At 46.4% G+C, this 24,231-nt stretch overlaps 1 protein-coding gene across 1 annotated transcript in view; it reads right to left on the reverse strand.

Moving 5' to 3' along the window:
* Window positions 1–907: 907 nt before the first annotated feature.
* LBP (lipopolysaccharide binding protein) overlaps window positions 908–24,231 on the reverse strand; it is a gene marked incomplete at its 5' end in the record, with an annotated part of 28,297 nt that continues 4,973 nt past the window's right edge. The window contains 13 exons of the mRNA XM_079944912.1: window positions 908–1,324; window positions 3,354–3,430; window positions 4,200–4,263; window positions 6,439–6,481; window positions 7,019–7,086; window positions 8,470–8,637; window positions 10,842–10,901; window positions 12,500–12,676; window positions 14,051–14,142; window positions 16,428–16,491; window positions 20,223–20,286; window positions 20,881–21,036; window positions 23,747–23,875. Of these exons, the coding sequence (XP_079801038.1) occupies window positions 1,280–1,324; window positions 3,354–3,430; window positions 4,200–4,263; window positions 6,439–6,481; window positions 7,019–7,086; window positions 8,470–8,637; window positions 10,842–10,901; window positions 12,500–12,676; window positions 14,051–14,142; window positions 16,428–16,491; window positions 20,223–20,286; window positions 20,881–21,036; window positions 23,747–23,875 (1,207 nt within the window). The 3' untranslated portion in view covers window positions 908–1,279. The remainder of the gene's footprint in view (window positions 1,325–3,353; window positions 3,431–4,199; window positions 4,264–6,438; window positions 6,482–7,018; window positions 7,087–8,469; window positions 8,638–10,841; window positions 10,902–12,499; window positions 12,677–14,050; window positions 14,143–16,427; window positions 16,492–20,222; window positions 20,287–20,880; window positions 21,037–23,746; window positions 23,876–24,231) is intronic.

Below are 24,231 nucleotides of genomic sequence, written 5' to 3' on the forward strand. Positions count from 1 at the left end.
TTACGTGGATTACCTAATATCATCATTATAAGAGTCCTAGGACATGGCTACTATTATTATCATCCTTATTTCATAGGATAAAGTGGGGGAAAGGGGGAAAGGGACCGGTCCAAGGCCACGTGGCCAGTGCTGGATGAAGCTGAGCCCTTCACAGTCCATCACAGGATGGATGATGGTGGCAGACAAGTGAACAAAAGGGACGAGGCGAAGCCATGGCTCACCCCGCCTCCAGTTGGGTGACAGTGCATCGTCCCATCTTGGAATGCATCTCTGTCACACACAGGGTAAATGGGTCTATTCCCTGTGAATTATCTGCTAGCCGGCAGCTCCATCCACCTGCTCATTTACACAATTAAGAAAGCATCCAACGAGCCTTCTGATTCCCAGTCCCCGGGGGCCCAACCGCATAACTTGGAAATGACTGTTCGGTAAAGTCTGATCAAAGGCCGGTTGTTCAGTAATTAGAAATCACGGCCTCTTCCTCCAAGCCTGGGGCTCATAAACAACAGTTGGATGAGTCTTTTATTCGGGTCAGACCCAAAACCTAGACAGATCCATTGCCTCCTAATTTACACCCGTTTCAATGGGGAGGGCAGCAGGAGGCTGAGTTTTTGCTCCCGGAGACCCTCTGGCTCCTGTGTCTGCAGCAGACAGAGAGGGAGGGAGAGAGGGAGCACGTACTGAAATGAGCCCATGAACTGCCCCCAAACTGAGATGGACAGTTGTCTTAGAGAGCCAGCATCAGCACCAGGTCCAGGGCTGAGCAGGGAGTGGAATCCCATGTTCTCTCATTGAGGTTCCCACAGCAGCAGCGCTGAGAAATGGGAATGTGGTCAGGGTTCATCCTTGAAGACCACAGATGGAGCTGACCATCCAAAGACCCCTTAAATAAGAGAGGGTTGGCAGTAGGGGGGTTCAGCTAGAGTACCAGATGGTTCCTTCACTGAGCCATTCAATAAACATTTATTGAGGACCTACTAAGTGTAAGCACTCTGCTAGGCACAGGGATCCGATGGTGAATAAAAAAGACCTGCCCTTGAAGATAGTACAGGCTAGCGGGGGAGGACGGTCCATCCCGGTGGGAAAGTAAAATCCGGAGTTAGAGGGGGTGTGGGTGTACGTGCTGAAAAGGAGGAGTGTGGGGACAGAGGCCAGTTCCCCAGAGCTGACAACAGAAATGGTCTTCATCCTCCCAGAATCTCCAGGAATACGCTGCACATCTGGAAATGCAACTTGGCAATCCAGCTGTGGCCCCCAAGCCCTGTCTTTCGCCCTGTCCTCAAACTCTCAGGTACCGGACGTTGGTGCCCAAAAACAGGAAGTCCTAGGAGAGACAAGACAGGACAGGATGGTAAAAGCATCCTCTACTCCGAAAAGATGCATCTCTGATTTAAAAGGACACCCACGTCTGGGGAAGCACAAGCTCTGCCAGAAAGCAGGTCAGTGCGTAAAACGAGCGTGTGCCTGTGTTCCCAAGGTCTCCATAAAGCACAGCTTTTGCCAGCTACCTTCTCTAAGATGGCAATTAATCTGTCATCTCCCAAGCTGCTGCTTCCTGGCAGACCTCATAAATGTCCCCTGTGTCACCTAAATTCTCTCTCCTTGGTGAATAAGACAAAACTGTGAACTGCTGGGGTTTATTCTCCTACTTCCTCATAAGTTTCCATCACCAAAGGGGTGCGAATTCTGAACTCAGAGCAAAATCCAATTCTTTCCCACAGCAACCATCCCCTGCCTTTGGGGGTCAAACACATGGGCAGAGCTGACCTCAAATTTTTATTGGATATGATAGTATATACAGTTGACCGCTGAACAACTGCGGGGTTAGGGGCACCGATGGGTGGGAAAATCCACATATAATTTAGAGTCAGCCCTCCGTATCCGCGGTTCCTCGCGGCCGCAGTTCCTCATACACAGATTCAACCAACTGCAGAGATGGTGTAGTACCATAGTATTGTATTTATTATTGAAAAAAACCTGCGTATACACGGACATGGGGCCATTCAAACCCGTGTTGTTCAAGGGTCAATCTAACAAATTTCTAATGACTTCCATGGTGCCAAACTGAGCTAGAAGCTCTAATCTTCATAACTGCCCAGTGAGGTCTGGGCTACACCCCACTTTACACAGGAGAAAACTGAGGCCAGCTGCATGAATCGTCACTCAGTCCTTGCTTTGAACAATGATCTGTCTCACTCCTTATAAACTCTCAACAATAGTTGGATGTTGAGTATCTCTGGACACAAAAGGGCTCGGGATATTTGTTTTTCAAATGTCTCAGTTGATCTCTGTTTCAATGTTCCTGATCACTCTGCTATCTGTCCCTCTCTTTAGTAGCTGTTGTTTGCTGGATGTTGACTATGTACCAGGCACAAAGCAGCATCTCCTTTAATGCTCACAAGCCTGCCAACCCAGTCATCCCACCTTACGGATGCTCTTCTAGAAAGATAACCTGAACCGTGGGGCACAGATGCGCATAAAATGCTTGGTCAGAAGAGTGGACAGTCTGGTGAAGAATCAGACATATTCCTTGGTATTCAAATAGTTAAGTAAATTATGGTCCCTTGCATGCTTGGGACAGAATTTAACATTGGTGGGGGGAAGGGAGACTAGACTGCAACCGAAAGAAAACAGGTCTGAGCGCTAGCAAGGCAACTATCCATAACAAGAAAACAATTTCAAAAAATGCTTGGAGGAGACAAAAGGCTGGAAGGAAGTACACCAGAAGTCAAGCTATGAGTGTGGTGGGGCAATGGGTCTCTGAGGGACGGCACACCAAACATGTATCTATTAATACATCAAAGCTCTTCCACTTAAGAAATTAGAAGAAATTTTATTTTAATTAATTAATTAATTAATTTTGGCCTCACCACACGGCTTGTGGGATCTCAGTTCCCAGACCAGGGATTGAACCCGGGCCTTCAGCAATGAAAGTGCTGAGTCCTAACCACTGGGCCACCAGAGAATTCCCAAGAAATTAGAAGAAATTTTAAAAACTTACAAATGGCTTTCAGAACCTGAGCTGTTGGCATGGCTAGGATTGCTGTATTTTTAAAACGAGCTGGTCTTGAGGTTCTCCCAGGTCACCCACGGCCGGGGGGCGGGGCGGCGGGGGGTGGAAAGTTGTGACACAGGTTGTGTCAAATCCCTCCTGCCCCCATAGAGGTGCCACTTCTAAAGGACACGTGGACGGCTTCATGGCATCCAGCTGACCCTGAACCATCCCACCCCAGTGGAGGCTTTCCCAGCTGCAGGGCTGGGCTGGGTCCCACCCACTGAGTTATAGCCTGCAAACCAGGAAAGCTAACCAACCCCCCTCCCCAGTTCCTCAGAACCCTGCTGAACCCACTGACCTTGTGGATCTGGAGAACAGGGTCATAGAGCTGAATACGCTTTAGCAGAGGGAGCGGGAAGCCTTCTGCCAACTTATCTGGAGGTTGCAGCAGAACATCGAGAGAGATTTGTTAATAAATAATTACAGAGAAAATTTTACACCAAGAAGTTCCTCTCTGCAAACCCTATACATGGTATATTCCCATTTAATTACCACCAAAGATTGGGATTATTATTCCCATGTTACAGATAAGGAAATTGAGGCATAGAGTGGCCAAGTAACCTGTCCTAGGTTCCATAGCTAGAAAGTGGAAGAACTGGGATTTGATACCAGACAGACTGACAGAGGAGCCTGAGCCCTCAGCCATGGTGCTCTGTGGAGACAGTGGCAGGGATGGGGCAGCGTCTACTCATGATAAGAATCCAGTGGGCATTTGCTCTCTGCCCCCCACCTGCAAATGAAGCAGGGTCTCTTTAAGCTTTATTTTTTGACCAGGGAGATGGCAACTAACTGGGGAATGTGATTTTAGAGGTGGGCTGCCTTGTACCCTGTATATTAACTTGGTTCTCAGTCTCACCTGTCACTTCAGGGTGTGTGTGTGCACTTCTGTGAGCCCCTCTTTCTCTCTTAGGAGGAGGTTTACTGTGTTCCAAAAACTGCCCCTATCCTCAACCCTCCTTAGAGGCCTGGAATGAGGTGAGGCCGACTTCAACACTCCCGTCTCACAGACAGGCCACTGAAGCTCAGAGAAGAGAAGTGACTCGCCCAAGGTCACACAGCCTGCAGGAGAGCCCTGGTCCCAGCTTTCTTTCCCCGAAAGAGCAGTGTCCACTCTTGACTTGGAAAAATCCATAGTGATACTTACCATTGACCTTGGGGTAGAGAGTGCTGAGAAGGTAGTAATTGAGCAGCGCCTCCAACAGCTCCACCTGGTGGAGAATAGGAGAGGTACACCATAACCACATGTACCATCTTGCCCACCAACAAACCTCCAGAGAGGCCACCCCGTGGGTGGGGTGGTTTTGTATGTGCTGACATGGCAAAAGGCTTGAAAAAAAAGCAAATTTCAGGTAGATACCTACATCATGCTACTACTTTATAAAACTATTTTGAGATGCACATTTATACGTGTACAAAGGGATAGAAAAATTTGGAAGACTACACACCCAACTATCTATCCTCCAGGAAGAACATCAAGGTTTGACTTAGCCTTATCTTTAGTAGTTAATTTTTCTTTTTACAGTGGAAATGTTTTCCCAAGTTACTTATATAATACAAAAGATTTTTAAGTCAAAACAAAAATTATGAAACCCAACTTTTAACACTCGCTATGTGCCACGTATAGGGCTCAGAGCATTACATCTACACCTGATTCAATTTTCACTAGAACACTTCGAAGTTAATATTAATGTCTCCATTTCACAGATAAGAAAACTGAGGCCCACAGAATGAAAGTGACTTGCTAGAAATCGGGCAGCAGGGTCTGAATTTGAATCCAGATTTACCTGATTCTACAGGTCTTATTTTATTTTATTTTATTTTTTGCGGTATGCGGGCCTCTCACTGTTGTGGCCTCTCCCGTTGCGGAGCACAGGCTCCGGATGCGCAGGCTCAGCGGCCATGGCTCACGGGCCCATCCGCTCCGCGACGTGTGGGATCCTCCCAGACCGGGGCACGAACCCGTATCCCCTGCATCGGCAGGCAGACTCTCAACCACTGCGCCACCAGGGAAGCCCTACAGGTCTTATTTTTTACAGTCGATGTTCTGAAAACATGATAGGATGTCTTTTTGTGACTCTTTACATATGAATAATTTACTTCATAGAACATTTTTACATGCCATGCACAGATACAATATTAGTGTGTCATTATTGACTTTAGCCTTTGTTCTCTGAAAGGAGTCATCCTTCAGGGTCCCTGTGGGCAATGTTTCTCCCCACACTTGATGTATTTTTTCCACTTCTACTTGAGGGAAAGTCTGGGAAGTGGGGGGCAGGTAAAGTGTGGTCAGAGGGAACCAGTATCCATAGGATGGTAAGAAGGAAGCCAACTACTGTAGATGAAAGTCTTTCCATCTCCTCCTTGGCTTGCGAGCGGCTGCCATCACCCTACCTTCCCTCTTTTCAGAAATCTCTCCTCGACTGTTTCAGCCCACGTAAAACTTCCCATTCTTTTTCCTCTTTGTGGAAATCATCTTTTGGTTTTGCCTGCCCAGCACTCAATTCCTTTTGTTTTAATAATAGTCCCTATTTTCTCCTGGGCAATCCTCCTTTCCAGTCTCAGTCCGTGTGGTTTGGGACTGCAAATCCTGGCTTGGGGAGTGTAGATTAAACCCAAGCTCAGCCAACTGACCTTGTCCAATTTCCGACCACGTGACTGGCTAAAGAATGGGCACATGACCAAGATTAATCCAACGAGGGCTTTTTTTTTTTTTTTTTTTTTTTGTGGGTTAAAAAAAAAAGAAACTACAGGAAATTTGTGAGTTTTCCACCAGTGGGAAGAACCTGCCGGAGAATGAAGCCAACACAGATGAAAGCAGAATGGAGAGATATTCTTTTTTTTTTTTTGGAATATATATATTTTTTCTTTCTAAAAAATTGAATGAAAGATTCTTTAAATTCTGTAGTGCTCTACAATTTTTAAAAGCTTCACACACATGATTTTATATAATCCCTTAATAACCGTTTTCCCCCATCCCTATATCGCCCCTCTCCCCTTCCCTTGGAGATTCTTGATGTACTAATTTGAACACCTGGATCCAGCTATGCCTGAAACCTCTAGCCTTAGCTTTTTTGTTTTTGTTTTTTGGTTATGATCCTATACATTCCTTCTGTTTGCTTAAGACACTTTTAGTTGGCTTTCTATTCTTTGCAGTTAAAAGAATTCTGTCCAATGGATGATTTAATTATACTGTCTTATATTGGGAGGTAACTGTTCCTCTGCCCTATGGTTCCTGTCTTCAAGAACTTCTATGCTTTTCTAGGGCAGAGAGTAACTCTTCTCCTTTTCTATTTTCTATTATAGGTGCCAAAGCATTGTTTAGTAAATACTCTAAATTAATTATTACCCTAATCATTTCATAAATAAAAACAATAATAACTTACATTGAATACTCCAACTTTAGATTCTTTCAGTTCCACTTGTATCCTATAACAAATCAGAGAAGATTCAGAGATGTGGGCATTATGTTCAAGGGAAACCTAAGCAATGTAGGGATCCCCAGAAAGGAGGAGACACCAGCTTGAGAAGGCACAGGGCCAAGGGTGTGGTAGCAGTGAGAGTGAAAAAGGTGATTGAGGAAACAAAAACAATGATACAAGCTTATTCGGAAGACTTGCAGAGGGGAAGTGTGTAGCATAAAAGAACTCAGTCTCTATAATTTCAGGAAGTCAATATTGCTGATGTCTAAAATTCATAGATTAAGAAAAAAAGCAGTATTAGTAAATTCTTTAGAAATTTGGAAGTAATGGGGGTTAGGTGAAAAGGAAGTTTATGGAGGCAGATCCAGTTGGCCAAAGGAATTGGGCCAACTGGGGTAAAATTTAACTTTCCTTCCCAAACCGTGGGCCCCACGGTTTGACAGGGGGATCTGGTTACATCCCACCTCCAGCTACAGGGAATCAGCTGAAGCGTCAGATGGAGCCCAGTTGAGCGCCCCCCATGTAAGTCACGAGGCTGACTTACTTTTCTGGCTTCAGGAATCCAGTGATCTTGCTGGTGTTGAAGGTCAACATGACAGACACATTAGTGGCCTGGTAATTCCAGTAGAAAGAAACTGGTCTAAATAAGGAGGTTGTCATGTACAGAACGGATAACTATGAGGACCTGCTGTCTCCTCTAAGCAAACATCTCACTGAGTTAAAGCAGGAACTTGCCCACTAGATTAGACTCCCAGGAAGCTCATCATGGGTGCGCAATAAACATTTGAACTTGGACTTGAATATTTTTACTTGAAATTGCTGACTATGATAGCAATGAAACTTTGAACATACTACCAAGAGAAGGTATAGAGGCCTATGCCTGGAGATCTCTAAAGGGACCATGTCTAGCTATCTCAGGGCCAAGGTTCAGCCTGAGTAAATAATAATAGTAATAATAATAGCTTATGTTTTAATTTAAAATATATTGGGGACACGTAGTTTTTCAGGGCAGAAGTCTGGTGTGTTCCCCTTTGCCTGGCAAAGCAATAAAGCTATCCTTTTCTGCTTTACCAAAATAATAAAAATAAAAAATAATAAAATAAAATATATTGACAACAATTTTGATAACAATAACAACAATATCAAATTGCAGATATAACATCTGGGAGCAATTACTCTTCTAGAAATTTGTCTTGCTGAGTTTCAAACCTGGAACAAGAGAGCAAAGTTCTCCATCCTGTGAGCAGCACCCCCAAAAAACTCAGAATCCCTTCTCTGTTTGACAGGGTCCATTGAGAAGGGAGACACAACTCTCAATATTTAACCAAGAGGGAATTTCATACAGGGGATTGGTTATACAAATGATGGAATTGCTGAGAAGTTAAAAAAGAGTTGGAGAGGCAACTCAGAGATTAGCAGAGGTGGGAAGCTGCTTCCACCCCAGGACTGGAGGAACAGAGGGAGGAATTGGGGAGGCACCATGGAGGAGACACAGTCAGTGCCTGAGTCTCTGTCCAAGAAAAAGAGAGAAGAAATACTCTGGCTTCTTCCTTCCTCCCACCCTCTGTTCTCCTGACAGTGTCTTCCATTGGCTGACCTAGCTGGAAGTCAGTGCAAGGAAGCCTGGGAAATGTAGTCTTCAGGGGTCAGATATAGATACAGAGCAGAGCAACAGGTCAAAGATCCCCTCTGCCTTCCTCCCCACAATAGCCCAGACTCACTTAGTTGGGCAAACATACATTAAGCAAATAAACCTGCAAACAGCTACATTGGTATCTTTACAATAACTCCTATGAGGAAAAATAATAGGGTGCCACAAGGAAAAAAAAATGACAAGGGGCCTAAGGTAGATCAGGGGTAAGGGCAACCAAGAAAGGCCTATCTGAGGAAGTGATACTTAAGCTGAGATCTATCTTAAAGAATTAGCCAGGTGCAGAGTGGGGGAAAAAGCATGTAGGAAAAGGGAGCAATGTTTGCCAAGCCTTTGAACCTTACCACACCAAGCCGGAAGACGGGCTCCTTGACGGAGTTGGGCAGGAGCACAGAGGCCTCAATCTCCATCTGGGCAGCTGAGGACAGATTCCCAGGGCTGAAGTTCAGGAACGGGGCAGAGACCACTGTGCCTTGGAGCGTTAAGTTCATGTTGGGGTACAGTCTGGCTAACTGAGGGCAGAATGAAGAAATTATGGCAAGAGAAGGAAACATGCAGGTTTGCTGGAAGAACCTTGAGGGAGTCAGATCAAGCTGAGGACACTTCTTGGTTGGTTTAATTTCCACAAAATGCTCTGTGCCTTTTTCTCTTGAAGGTATAACTGGACATCCTTCCACGTCAGACATACGGAGTCTGTGTCATTTATCTCATGGATGCATTGTATTCCACTGTGCATGGGTACTGCAATTGATCTAACATTATTGCACATCAAGTTGTCTCCAAGGTTTTGCCATTTTAAAGACCACTCTCCTGTGTACCCTTGGCTATTATTTTGGGGGATACATTCCTAGACATGGAATTGCTGAGTCCAAGGGCAGGGATTTTTTTTTTTTTTTTTGGCGGTACGCGGGCCTCTCACTGTTGTGGCTTCTCCCGTTGCGGAGCGCAGGCTCCGGACGCGCAGGCTCAGTGGCCATGGCTCACGGGCCCAGCCGCTCCGCGGCATGTGGGATCTTCCCGGACCGGGGCACGAACCCGCGTCCCCTGCATCGGCAGGCGGACTCTCAACCACTGCGCCACCAGGGAAGCCCCAGGCAGGGATATTTTTAAAGCTTCTGCCAGTTATTGATTGCCAAGCTGTCCTCCAGAAAGATTAGGCTGATGTCTTTTTCACTCCACACCCCTCCCTGGGCAATGGGTGAGAGCTCTTTTTTTCTCTATACCCCCATCACACTCAGGTAACTGCACATGCAAAGCCCAGACACCCCTGTTTCTGAAGCACAGCACGCCTAGATCCCACCATTTCAAAGAGCTGGCAATTTTCCTTTTAATTAGAATTTATTTTGGGGTCAAGACTATTCCTTTTACGGGGGAAGTTGGTGGAGGAACGACAGTCCCATGAGCCTTTTGGTTATGCAAATATAAAATCTACATTCAGTTGTAAAAGGGAGATCTTTAGAAGGTTGAGGAGGTAAACCACTTGACTAAGAAGGTGACCCGAGCTGCTTCTGTGTCAGGTTGATTATGATGTGAGCAGGAAGGGAGAGGGAGAGTTTCCTCCTCTTTTTGGGCAAAAGGGATGTTGGAACCAGGATGAAGCCAAGGTCCCTCTAACGCTAGCGCCGACAACATGGTGGCAGGTTGGGCTTTTGTGGGGCTCTAGGGAGAGAAAGGGCCTGCTGTGAGGGTATGTTATGGAAGGACATGACCCAGGTACCGCAGCATTTAAAGTTCAACCATTTTCCCACCGTTATAATTCCTCTCAGCCATCATCAAGCCTTCTGCAAGGAACTTTAAACACTACAACCTGTCTGAGCTGTGTCTTGGGGGGACTCAGAAGGTAGGGGAGAGGCAACAGGACAGGTGGATTTCTGTGGGATTAAATGAGATATGGAACATGAAGAGCTTAGTCCAGCAAAGACCAAGCTACAGGGTTATTCACTGCAACACTGATGTAGCAAAAGACTGGAAACAACGTAAATGTCCTTCCATGGGGGACTGATTACCCAAACTATGGTCCATCCATAATACAATGGCAGACTGGATTCCCAAGAAAACAAGAGTGAGGAAGCTCTTTATCTACCTACATGGAATCATCTCCTGGTATACTAAGGGGAAAAGTAAGGTACAAAATGGAGTGTAAAATATACCTCCATTTGTGTAAAAAAATGGAGGAAAGACATACATTTGTTCACATATACTAGAATAGCCCCAGAAAGATGTGTACGATCTGACAATATTGATAGACTCAGGGTGTGAACTGGATGTTTAGGGGACAGGAGTGGATGGGACTTTCCACTCTATAACCTTCTATGTCTTCTGAATCTTGAACAGTGAGAATTTATTATCCATTCAAAAAATAATTTTTTCAAGTGCCAAGAACAGTGCCTGACCCCTAGTACGCCCTCTGTAATTGCTTGGTGTTATTAATTAGGATACATTTTGTGGGACATGTCGGCATTCCTTGGTATTGTCAGAGATCATCAACGAAAGACTGGGCAGCCTGGGGTCCCACGAGACACAGGGCTCAGGTCTCTGTTATCTGGGCCTTGAAGGGAAGGGAGTCCCCAAACCTGTAGCACCACGGCCTTCACTGGGGGCCCCACGGCTGGCCTTCTGACTCTCGGTCAAGCTGAGAGGAGTGTGGAGGTTTTAAAGAAAACCCCTGAAGTATTGGGGGCTCAGCCTGCACCCTGAGGGCTGAGGGAAGCCTTACCCGGGGGCAGAAGGCGCGGAAGGACTTGGTGGTCAGTCGGATGTGAGAAGTAGGCGGAACCTGCGGCAAAGGGACACAAAGAAGTTTTAGGTGCTCCGGCCGGAGCCGAAGGTCTGAAGAGAGTTGGGGAAGTGGGGGGATATTCAATCATGTAGCTTCTTTTTTTTTTTTTTGCGGTACGTGGGCCTCTCACTGTTGTGGCCTCTCCCGTTGCGGAGCACAGGCTCCAGACGCGCAGGCTCAGCGGCCATGGCTCACGGGCCCAGCCACTCCGCGGCACGTGGGATCTTCCCGGACAGGGGCACGAACCCGTGTCCCCTACATCGGCAGGCGGACTCTCAATCACTGCGCCACCAGGGAAGCCCAATAATGTAGCTTCTTGACTGCTCCGGGTTACCATGGCAACGGCGAGACGCCTGTTCTGCATCCACCATGAGCACACGAGTCCTTGGGATCCTGCCTGCTCTCCTTGGGCCATAAGTGACACTCACGACTCAATCAGAGGATCCACAAGGTGAGATTTTCAATCACGCAGATCTAGGTTTGACTCTTGGCTTCGTGACTATGTGATGTCAGGTGAGTGCCTTTACCTCTCTGAGCCCCAACTTCCTCACCTATAAGATGGAGATAATTATAGTCCCCACTTGTTGGGTCACTGTGAGGGCTAAGGGAAATGGTGGGTACAAAGCATCTAGCCCAAGGCTTAGCACACAGTGAGCGCTCAGTAAAACACAGCTACCGTGATCCCACCCACTGAAAGAAAGGACTGTACCACAGGTGGGAAGGGTGACTCAAACATGGCCATGGAAGTAAAAGGCCTGGGTGTGGGGGAGTCAAAGGACACATGTCACTCCATCCGTCACTGCTGGTCCTCAATTTATTACCAGGGTAGGCTGGACCATCCAGTTTGGACTGCACTGTGTTTCCCCCACCCTCCCTACATCGTTCACGAGGCCTCAGCTTTTACAAAGAGCTACAAGAAACATCCATCTAAACCCCAGAGATATTAAAGAAACGGAAAGAAATATTAACCACGTGATCCACTCTAAAATTCAGTAACCTTCATACAAAGCCACATCTCTTTATACAAAGAGACAGTTATTTCAGCGCTAAGTGCTCGGAAGACTTTGTCTCTCCTTTTTGCTGTGAATCACTAAATCATGTACCCTTTCCATTTTGGCTACAGGAAGCTCCTGCACAGATTCGTGATATTAAAAAAAATCAATTTGGGGGCCCAGTGTCTTTATAAAATTGTGCTTTACTTTTAACTTGGTCTTTATTTTCTATTCTATGTAACTTTTGCATTTATCAGTGTATCTATTGTCCTGCCCCATTCACTAAAATCTTTTTTAAAACCTCCACAGACCATCAGGATGAAAGAAAGTATGAATTAGAATAACAGATCGAGTCTGGAGGGAAAAGTAAAAGACAGACAAGCAAGCCACAAAGTCTTCCACAATTGTTCTAGGGGAGAAAGAACTTTGACTTTGAGCTCTCTGGCAGCCAAAGTGAAAAGGGAAATCGTACTAACTTATATTTTCCTGCTCTTGATATTTCTTCTTAGTCATAATTTACTATTTCACTGATGTAAATGTGTGGAAAGGAAAGAAGGAAGGAGACAGTGTCATTTGTGGGAGATATTGTGCTATGATTCTCACCATGTCATCTGTGATGGAAAAGTTCAGGTATCCCACTTTGTGATAAACTAGGCTGGCGGTGTTGAAGACATAATTAGAGATGGCAAAGTAGACCATTCGGCTGTGTTCTTCTGGAAGGCTCATGACAGGCGCAAGGAAGGCAACCGGGGAGCGGTGATCACGGCTAAAAATTTCACCCTGGAGAGAGAGATAGAATCCATTTGAACTTTTCTAAGTCTATCCCAGGGCTGGACATCTGAGCTAAGTAGTTGCCTACAGAGTCTGATGAGGGAACATGGACTGGAGGCACTGCCTGAAACTCCACCATTAAATAAGTTTTCCTTGGAATCTAAAAAAAAAGGGTACAAATGAACTTATTTACAAAACAGAAGTAGAGTCACAGATGTAGGAAACAAACTTATGGTTACCAAGGGATAAGGGAAGGAGGTATAAATTGAGAGATTGGGACCGACATATACACACTACTATATATAAAAGAGATAACTAATAAGAACCTGCTGTATAGCACAGGGAACTCTACTCAGTGCTCTGTAATGACCTATATGGGAAAAGAATCTTAAAAAAAGAAAAAAAAGGGGGCTTCCCTGGTGGCGCAGTGGTTGAGAATCTGCCTGCTAATGCAGGGGACATGGGTTCGAGCCCTGGTCTGGGAAGATCGCACACGCCGCGGAGCAACTGGGCCCGTGAGCCACAACTACTGAGCCTGCGCGTCTGGAGCCTGTGCTCCGCAACAAGAGGCCGTGATAGTGAGAGGCCCGCGCACCGTGATGAAGAGCGGCCCCCGCTTGCCACAACTAGAGAAAGCCCTCGCACAGAAACGAAGACCCAACACAGCAAAAATAAATAAATTAATTAATAAAACTCCTACCCCCAACATAAAAAAAAAAGAGGATATATGTATATGTATAACTGATACACTTTGCTGTATACCTGAAACTAACACAACATTGTAAATCAACTATAATCCAATAAAAATTAAAAAATGAAAAGGATGTTTTCCTTTGGATCAAAGTGTGTATCCAGAATCCCTTAATGAAACGATCTGCAGAAGCTTTGGTCTATTAACCTATAGGACCTCCTGGCCAGCTCCTCTACACCACTGAGGGCCAGCTCTGATTGACCTCACCTGCTTGGTGGGAAAGGTGAAAGAGGGGAGGAAGGGGGAAGGGAAGTTTCAAGGCCTAAGTGATGTAAGACAGCGTGGGAGGGGCTTCCTTTGTGGCGCAGTGGTTAAGAATCCGCCTGCCAATGGAGGGGACACAGGTTCGAGCCCTGGTCCGGGAACATCCCACACGTCGCGGAGCAACTAAGCCCGTGCGCCACAGCTACAGGCACAGACAAAAAAAAAAAAAAAAAAAGCTTAAAAAAACAAAAAAAGACACCGTGGGAGGATCCTGGCTCTGGGAACACCCCGCAGCAATCTGGGAACAACAGGGAGATGAGGACAGATCTGAAGCCAGGAGAACAAGAGGCCCCAGGAAGGGCTGACCCTGAGGCGACCCCGCACTGGGCCTGGACCCGCCCAAGCCCCCCCGCCCCAGACCCTTTTACCTTAAGCATCACGTCCAGTATTTCCGCTGTTGCCTGAGGGGCCTCCATTAAGCTGTAATCAATCCCAGCGAAAATGTCCATCTCCATGGTGACTGAACGGGGGAAGGGCAGAATTAGGAGGCAGACGAGTGAGAAGGGGTGAGGGCTCTGGCTGACCCACACTCTCTGTGACTTTCTTCAGAGCCCCCTGCCCTTCCACCTTAAGACCCTCCACCCAGCCCAGTGCTGGGGGCAAAGAACTCCTTTGCCAAGAAAGAGTTGACATGGGTTCTTCGCTTCCACTGGTGATTTAGCCACAAGGGGGCTGGTATGCTTAGCCCAGAGCCTGAGCAGTTTCCAGAGTCTCACATATTCAGACACACAGTCACACACACACACACAGACACATAGACACACACACACACATACCCTGAGGGCAGGAGGAACCCAGGTCTGGCAGCCCTTCCACACCTAGGAAGCCACACAATAGGAAAAACTCTCCAGCCAAAGCTATTGCTCCCCAAGCTTACAACCGAGACCTTGATCTTCCAGAAAACCAGCCTCCTACCAGTACGAACCAAATAACCAGGAAGGCTGGGCCATGTCCAAAGGGCCCAGAGACTCCCCTCCAAGGCCCTGGAGGGACGGGAGTTTTCTGTCCCAAGCACTTGGGTGTCTGTGCCTGCCTGGGTCTCTGCTGAAGGGGAATGTCAACAGGTGAGTGTGGAGGACGTGGGGGCCAAGGCATGAGAGAACACCTCAACAATTTGCCAGGGCCTGTTTCTGCCAACTTTATGTGTGTAGCCGAGATCCGGGGCCTCCACTTGCTACATTTGAAGGGGAAGAGGTGGTGTGAGGCGCTCCCTGCCCCACTGTTGGCAATAGCAAAGGATGGCAACAAACCTACCTATCCAGCAGCTGGGGACTTATTAAATAAATGGAGACATCCGTTAAGATAGAACACTGTGCAGCTGTTAAAATGAATTCCCCATGGTCCAGTAGTTAGGACTCTGTGCTTACACTGCAGGGGGCACAGGTTCAATCCCTGGTCAGGGAACTAAGATCCTGCAAGCCACGTGGCGTGGCCAAAGGGAAAAAAAAAAAAGAGGTCTATTAAAACCACTTTGGAAAACTGTTTGGCAGGATCTGCTAAGGCTGAACCTATGTGCACCACAAGAACCTGTAATTTCTCTCCTGGGTATATACCCAAAGACATGCATCCACAGGAGCTAGAATGTTCACAGCACCTACCCACAGTGGTCTAAAACTGAAACTACCCAAATGGGCTTCAATAGTACAATAGATAAATAAATGGAGGGACATGGACACGGTGGATTACACAGAAGGAGAATGAACTCACGATATGCAACAATATGGATTGACCTCATATTTTAAAGTCGAATAGGGCTTCCCTGGTGGCACAGTGGTTAAGAATCTGCCTGCCAGTGCAGAGGACATGGGTTCGATCCCTGGTCTGAGAAGATCCCACATGTCGCAGAGCAACTAAGCCCGTGCGGCACAACTGCTGAGCCCGCGTGCCACAACTATTGAAACCCACACGCCTAGAGCCCGTGCTCCGCAACAAGAGGAGCCACCGAAATGAGAAACCCGTGCACCGCAACGAAGAGTAGCCCCTGCTCGCTGCAACTAGAGAAAGCCTGCGCGCAGCAACAAAGATCCAACGCAGCCAAAAATAAATAAATAAAATAAATAAATAAATAAAATGTGTATCCTTTAAAAAGAAAGTTGAATAGAGAAAGCCTCCAGCTCTTGATAAAAGACTCTACTGTATGGTTCCATTGATGTACAAAGTGCAAAGCTAATCTTTGCTAGCAGAAGCTGGGTTACTGGTCACCCTGAGGGGTGGGCAGTGTCAGAAGGAGACACGGGAGGACTCTGAAAGGCCAGTCGTGTTCTGTATATTGATCTGGAAGCTGGTACGTGCATGTGATCAGTTCGTGAAAAGTTTCTAAAAACTCTTCACTTATGATTTGAGCACTTTTCTCTCCGTATTAACTTCTACACAAAAGTTTTAAAAAATGAGATCAATTTATATGTGCTGATGTAGAAAGATCTCCAAAGTATACAAGTTACAAAAGAACAATGTCTCTATTATTATAGACTAACATATATATTCATAATTATGCATATTCACATATATTCATGAACAAAAGGAATACATATGTGAATGTATAGTCATATGCTTATGTATGTGTATATTTATATTTGAACATTCAAAGGAAATAGGTTACCTCTTGGAAGAAAATTTGGGGAGAAAAGGGGATTTTAATTTTAACTTTCAACACTTCTCTTCCATGTAAGGTTTTATAAGGTACCTGTATGCACTTATAAAAATTAGTAAAAATCAAGTATCCCAGGGATGGGTGGGGTGTCCTACCTGGCAGAGTTTGGAGGTAAGGCTGTAGGTCAGAGGTCACCGAGTTCTGGATTATTTTGCAAATCTGAAAAATATGGGAAGAGAAAGCCTGAGTGAGTTCCCTGGCTTTGGTCTGGCCCTGTGCTAATTGCCTTAGTTCCATTATTTCACTTATTTGCTAACTGGTCATTGATTCTACAAAAATGTATAAGTGCTTATGATGTACTGAGAAAGTAGAAATGATCAAAAACATGTCGGCCCCCATGTCGACCCCAATAGGGTCCAGCTGGTCCTGTCAAAGTCCATCCCAGGACTGGAAATCGGAGCTAGGTAGTCACCTACGCAGCGGATGAGGGGACATGGCTAGAGGCACTGCCTGAAACTCCATCATGAAGGACCTTTGCCTTTGGGATGCCCTGGTCTCCCAGGGTCTAGAGTTGAAATAGCAGAACTAGACAATAAGTAGCAATGGCCACACAAATAAGTGTATACTTAATGCAGATACTTCTTAAATGTCATCACTTAACAGGTTAGCTGGATTGATCAATAGTCCCCACTTCCCCTGCTGCCCATGGAAGACTGAACCCTCCCATCCAGCGGACTACCGCACACACTAAGCACTCAGAATTTTTTGCCCCAGTTGAACGGCGTGCGTCTCAAGAAAAGGAAATGTGTGTTCTCTAACCTGTTTGCTTTCCTTGTTATTGCAATCTCTCAAATTATTTCTTATGTAAACCCATGAAATACGACTGAGACAAGAGTCGTTTCTATGAAAACCTACATTTTCTTTCCTTCTTCTTCTTCTTTTTTTTTTTTTTTTTTTGGCCATGCCTCAGGGCTTGAGGAATCTTAGTGCCCTGACCAGGGATCAAATCTACACCCTCGGCAGTGAAAGCGCGGAGTTCTAACCACTGGACCACCAGGGAATTCCCAAAAACCTATGGTAAGTGTTTTGGAAAGGTGAGTTGCTTAAAGAAAATGCTGGTAAATTGGTGTGGACCAGAAAAGCTTACAAGGAAGACAATCATAAAAATCTAGAAGGATTCTGCATTGGGATTGCTTTGCAAATGTCTTTAGATTCTCATTGTGGTTAAAGAAATCTGAGCTGGAATTTGTAGCAGATGCCTGTTGAATGAAAGAAGGACAGTGCAATGCCAATCAAGAGACTGTTTGCAAAGAACAGTTCTGGGCCTGGGTCAACTGCATTTACATTTACTGTATCTTAAAACATTGGATTCATATGTAAATATTTTCTTTGTTCAGGTGTGTATGAGTGAGTCCTCACTTTAAACAGCTCTTTTGATTAACCAGCTATCACCTGTGGTGCAAACGGATGCACAGATACAGTGGAGGGAGGGGCACGTGGGCAGGGGGGTCCAAGAGCATGGATGGGTCCCTGGCCTAGTGAGGGAGTCACCGATGGCTCCCTTGAAGAGGTGGCATTTGAAGGGCAAGCTAAAGGGTGAGCAGGCATAAATCAGGCACAGGGTTGTGGGGAAGGACTAGGCTGGGGGTTGGGCAGACAAGGGGTGAAATCTTTACCTCCCTTTGCAGCTGGCCTAGTTTCTGGGAGAAGAGTTTGGTAGTGGGGAGCTGCCAGAAATAAAGGAAAGAGGTGGTGAGGAACCTTCATGGTTGGTTTCAAAGGAGCCAGGAAACTCTGTCGACCTCACCCAATGGGGGAAGGGAGGCCTTCAGGTGCTTCGGCTCCAGACACGCAGTAAGGTCTCCCAGAGAGGCAGGTTGGGGCAGTGGTTAAGGGTGTAGTAGGGAAGTCTGAAAACCTGGGTTCAAATCCTGCCAAGCCTCCACTGGATGTGTGACCTTTGCAGAATCTCTCTCTGCTTTGGGGTCCTCACCTCAGGATACAGTGACAAGGCCCAGTGCTTTCCAGGGTGTTTGGCGGGGGTGGGGTGAGGTTATAAGAAGAGGAGTGTGTATGTCCCAGAGAGTAAGCACTCAGCAAGGACTCATTATTCTTAGCCCTGCTAGTCAGATACCACATCCCTCCCTGAATGGGGAAGCCGAACGGTCCTGCACCAGGCTCTTAGTTGCCCCGGGAGAAAGATTTCTGAAGCCCTATAAAGATCAGGGGTTAGGACTTCCCTGGTGGCGCAGTGGTTAAGAATCCGCCTGCCAATGCAGGGGACACGGGTTTGAGCCCTGGTCCGGGAAGATCCCACATGCGGCTGAGCAACTAAGCCCGTGTGCCACAACTACCGAGCCTGCGCTCTAGAGCCCGCGAGCCACAACTAGTGAGCCCACGTGCCACAACTACTGAAGCCCGTGCGCCTAGAGCCCGTGCTCTGCAACAAGTGAAACCACTGCAACGAGAAGCCCGCGCACCACAACGAAGAGTAGCTCCCGCTCACCGCAACTAGAGAAAGCCCACGCACAGCAACAAAGACCCAACGCAGCCAAAATAAATAACTAAATAAATTTAAGAAAAAAAGATCAGGGGTCAGGGGAGAGAGATCTCCATCTTTCCTGAGACACCAGCCCCCACAAGGCCTTTGGTACAAGCTGCTCCCAGCTCCAGGAAATTCAAATCCTGACCTAGCCTCCTGTCAACAAGGTGACCACCGAACAAGTTACTCCACGCTCAGAGCCTTCTCCCTCAAACGTGGGAAACGGTATCTCCTTCAGAGGCTGTGGTTAAGATCCAGCGGCATTGCCTATGTGAAGTGATTAGTACATTATTCTTAGCCAAACCACAGGCTCAACAAATAACCACCATTATTATTATAAATAAGAATAGTTATATAGAGTGACACATTCTGTATAACATTAATTATATTAATTTATCAAAATAATAATTATCAGGGTAACTTATTACCCTGATAATTATTATATTATTATTAATTGTAATATGATATTATTTTTATATATTATTATTATTAATCATTATTATCTCCATCATCAACAGGGGAGTATAAATCCAAACCACTGAAGAATATTATGTCCCACTCAGAAAGGCATGGCAACATGGCAATGGGGTGCTTGAGAAGGAGGCTGGCATATTTCCCAAGCTCACCTAGACCCCAGGACACCAGGATAAGACAGGGAACAGAAGGCAGCTTGCTACATCCAATCTGTGGGGTCTGCATGCTATTCTCTCTTCAACCACCAGGAGGCACTCAAAGCCAAACCAGATGTTGTACCAAGAGCGGTGTGTGCGCCTGTTTTTTTCCTCTGTTACTTTCTCCTTCCCAAGCACAGTCATTGCTACAGACACAGCTCCAGGTATATGATACCCCAGAAATGGGATTTTGGGGTGAAGTGAGTGAGTGCGAGAACTGAAAGTTAACATGAAACCTCTTTCTTTGAGCCAGAGATTCCAAAATTTGGACATTTCACATAATTTTTTTAACGGGAAGAACTGACACTCTGTTGCTGCTTCCGCGTACAAAGCAGGTGCTCATCGCCCAGGTAGGAACCAGAACTCCCACCTGGTCCACACACTCCCAAAGGTTCCTGCTTGGTCTCTGAAGCCACCTAGGTGTTGATTTTCTTTTTTGCGTTTGTGGCCTGCAGGGCCGGGGCGGGCAGTGAGCAAAGCCAAGCAGCCCCATTTGGCCCCTTGGCCAAGCATCTAACCCTTTTCTGTCTAACTGGATAGACTCGGAGTCCAGAGGCCTACATTTTGCCCCCAGCTTTGCCGCACACCAGCTTCATGACCTTGATTTGTCCTCTCTGGGCCTTGAGCCCAAGTGTGCCTGGGCCAGCCCCTAGGGCTGTTCGAGACCAGAGCCCATGAAGGACTTGGGCCCAGCCCCTCGAGTGGCTCGGCAGCGCCAGCCGCTTGGACGTTCTTACCTTGCTCTCCAATACTCTTCGGAACTTGGACTCGATCTGATGGTGGAAGAGATTCAGCAGCCACCTGGGGAGAGAAACACAGTGTGTGCCACTGAACGCAGGGACAGTGGGGCAGGAGGGAGAGCCAGGCCAGTCCCCGAGGGAGCCCTCCCCACCCCATTCTGGTCCCCTGCTGTGTCCCAGAACCCTGGATGGGATGAATATGCAGTCCCAGTTCCCAGCACACTCACTGATTCAGTGCATCTGGCATCCCAGCTCCCTGCTGTGCCCCAAAGTCAGTAGATTTGGGGGAGGGGCTGGAGAACCCATGTTTTTCTAATCAACAAAACTGAGACTTGAAAAGACTTGCTCCAGGGTTTATATATTTTCCACAAACTCTCCTTTGGCCAAAAGCCTTCGTGTTTCTTCAGTAGCCAGACTGCACTTGCCTGTTGGTGGTGAAGTTTGTCTTTTGGTGGCAATGGCACACCAGTACTCCGAGCTTAAATCTGCTTCTGTTAATTTCAGCAGGTCCCCCAAAGAATTACCTCCAAGTGCACGTGATATACCCATGCATTACGCCTGGACCCTCATGCTTATGGGTGACCAGGCCTTGGGCTAAATGGGCCTCTGGCTGCAGCCAGGGGTCAAGCTGGTGAGTGTCCCGATGGTGACCTACCCCAAATCTCCCGACATGTGCACATCCACATCACGGATGTCGCTGCTGCAGCTAGAAACAGCGACCTTGGGTCTCCCAGAGGGGTCGCTGCCCAAGAGAAGATTGACTGAAATGGTGATGCCCTTGACTGTCACATCAAAGGAGCCATCTAGTTTCCTAGAGGAGATAAGAGAAGTAGTAATTGATTCCTAGACTAGGGTCGGCCACCATTTGGGGGGAAAATATAAATCTCAATTCTTACCCCCAAATAAGTGAAGCTGCAGTAAAAATTTAATTACAAAAATTATTACAAATATTTATTACAAAGCAAAGATTTATTACAAATAAGACCATAAAAGATCAAGAAGAAAGCTTGGGTTCATTTACTTATGGTCAGGGATGGGCAAAAGCCTTTCTAGGTTAGATCTAAGTCTCAGCAGCCCTAAAGGAAATGGTGGATAAACTTGCCAGCACTGAAAATTAAAACTTTAGTGAACAGCAACAAAAAAATTCCATACGCAAAGTAAAAAAAAAAATTGCTTCTTGATCCAGGCAAAGAGCTAATTTCCATGACATGTGGGCTAATATATGAGTTAATTTCCTTAATACACAAAGAACAAGGCTATACAAAGAAATAAGGAAAGGACAAAAGGAAAAACAAGGGATCAAAGATATGAACAGGAAGTTCAATTGCAAATAAGCACATGAGAAGTTATTAAAAGTGAAAATAACAATGATGTCAGTTTTCACCTAACAGGTTGATAAAAAGTTTAGAAGTTTTCATACCCAGTGCTTGTGAAGATATGGGAAAACAAAACACCGGTTGGGAAAGCACATCTAGAACACAAGCTGGTGGGATCTATCCTGATTTTAACCACAAACCTTTGGCCCAGTTATTTTACTTCTACGTCTTTACTCTGTGGCTCGTCCAGTCAAGATGTATGTGTGGGGCAGCTCACTGAAGCATCATGGGTAATAGCAAGAAATGAGGAGACAACCTTAAATGTCAACTAGTTGGGATAGGTTCCATAAGTTGTGGGCATCTATGCTATGCAGCCTTTAAAAAGAATGAAGCCAAATGTGGTCTAGTTATACAGTGAAATATTACCCATCCATACAAAAGAATAAAGCACTGACGCATGCTGTAGTGTGGATAAACCTCAAAAATATTATCTACATGACAAAAGCCAGAAACAAAATGTCACATACTATACGATTTCATTTATATGTCCCGGATTGGCAAATCCATAGAGACAGAGGCGGGTTGGTGGTGGCCCAGGACTGGGGGAGGGGGAAATGGGGAGTTAGTGCTTAATAGGTGTGGAGCATCTTTTGGGGTGATGGAAATATTGTGGGACTAGGTAGAGGTGGTGGTTGCACAACGTTGTGAATGTACTAGATGCCACTGAATTGTATACTTTAAAATGGTTAATTTCATATTATGTGAATTTCACCTCAATGAAAATATTACAGGGACTTCCCTGGTGGTCCAGTGGTTAAGACTTCCCCTTCCAGTGCAGGGGGTGCTGGTTTGATCCCTGGTCGGGGAGCTAAGATCCCACATGCCTCGTGGCCAAAAAACCAAAACATAAAAGAGAAGCAGTATTGTAACAAATTCAATAAAGACTTTAAAAATGGCCCACATCAAAAAAAAAAAAAACTTAAAAAAAAGTTAAAAAAAAAGAATGAGGTAGATTTTCGTATGCTCATATAAGAGATCTTGAAGAGTATGGCCTCATTCCTGTCATGGAAATTGAATAAATATGCAAATATAGGTGACCTATATACTGAGCATCTTTCTAAAGCAGTGCTGTGCAACAGAAATATAATGTGAACTACGTGGGTAATTTAAAACTTTCTAGCAGCCACATTAAAAAAAGGAAAAAGGTGAGAATCATTTTAATAGTATATGATTATCATTTCAACATGTGATCAATGTAAAAATTATTAATGAGATTTCTTATGTTCTTTTTTGTGCTGAATCTTCAAATATGGTGTTTCACACTTACGACAGATCCCCATCTGTTCCAGCCACTTTTCATGTATTCAGTAAGGACATGTGGCCAGAGGCTACTGTGTAGGACAGGGCAGGTCTCCAGTGTCTATATGGTCAGGTCACCCATAGTTGCCCTCCTGTTATGGGCTGAACTGTGTCCCCCTAGATTCAAATGTTGAAGGTCCCTCAGTAACCAGAATGTGACTGTATTTGAGAAAGTGATTCAGTTAAAATGAGACCATTAGGGTGGGCTAGAGTCCAATCTGTCATTCTAAGGAGAGGAGATTTGGACACACAGAGAAGCACCAGGGGTGCTGGCTCATGGAGGGATGACCACGTGCGGACATGGCAACAGAGCAGGCATCTGCAAGCCCAGGAAAGAAGTCTCAGAAGAAACTAAACCTGCCCACATCTTGATCTTGGACTTGCAGCCTCCAGAAGTGTGAGAAAATAAATTTCTGTTGGTTGAACCCCCTAGTCTGTGACATCTCATTATGGCAGCCCAAGGAGACTCACCCACCTTCCATCCAAGGACCTCAGAGGTCAGAGAACAGTTCAAAGTGCTGGAGAGGTCGTGCCCCTGAGAGCTACCCTTGACCAATGGCAAACAGGAGGTTGGGGAACCTCAGAGGTGTGCTCTGCCTACACTGTCCCCAGGGGTCCCTGGGAGGGTTGAGCTCCGGTAGCCGCCAAGCTGACCTCCTTCTTCCCCACCTCACTTCTGCACACCCCCTCTATGTTTCCTTAGGTCGCTCCCCAGATAAAGTACTTGCACTTGAATTCTTGCCTTGGGGTCTGCTGTGGGGGAAGCTAGGAACACCTTGGACCCAGGAAGGGTGGAATGAAAGCCAAAGCCAAGGTTCCGAGGGCCTGGAAGCAGAGTCAACTTACAGTATCCGCTTGCGCACCTTCCACTTGCCCTTGACTCTGATGAAGGAGTCGGAGATGGAGAAATGCAGGCCGTGGCTGGGGAGGGGCTTCAGAGCAGAGCCGAGCAGCTCACAGCTGTGGATGTTCAGGCTGGAGAGAGACCCACAGAAGCGGCATCAGCCCGGAGGCAGAGGCAGGTCCAGCCTCAGCAGGGGTCTTGCTCTCGCCCCCATCCTACGGGGACTAGACCAGCTGAGCCTGCATCAGACAGGCTTCTGGCTCCCAACACGTACCTGCTGTGTGCCCTGCGCTGACCAGGCGGCCATGCCAAGTACTTTACATGCATTATGTCAGTTTGTCTCACAGGTGGGTTCAGCACTGTTCAGGTTCCCTTTTTACAGAGGGGGACATAGAACCTCTCAGAAGGGATGCATTTGCCCAAAGCTGCACAGTCAGGATCAGAGCTCATGTGCCCCTGGCTGGGATCCTGAGCAGGGTGCATAGAT

Source organism: Stenella coeruleoalba (genome assembly GCF_951394435.1).
Source record: "Stenella coeruleoalba genome assembly, chromosome: 15".
Classification (NCBI taxonomy): domain Eukaryota; kingdom Metazoa; phylum Chordata; class Mammalia; order Artiodactyla; family Delphinidae; genus Stenella; species Stenella coeruleoalba.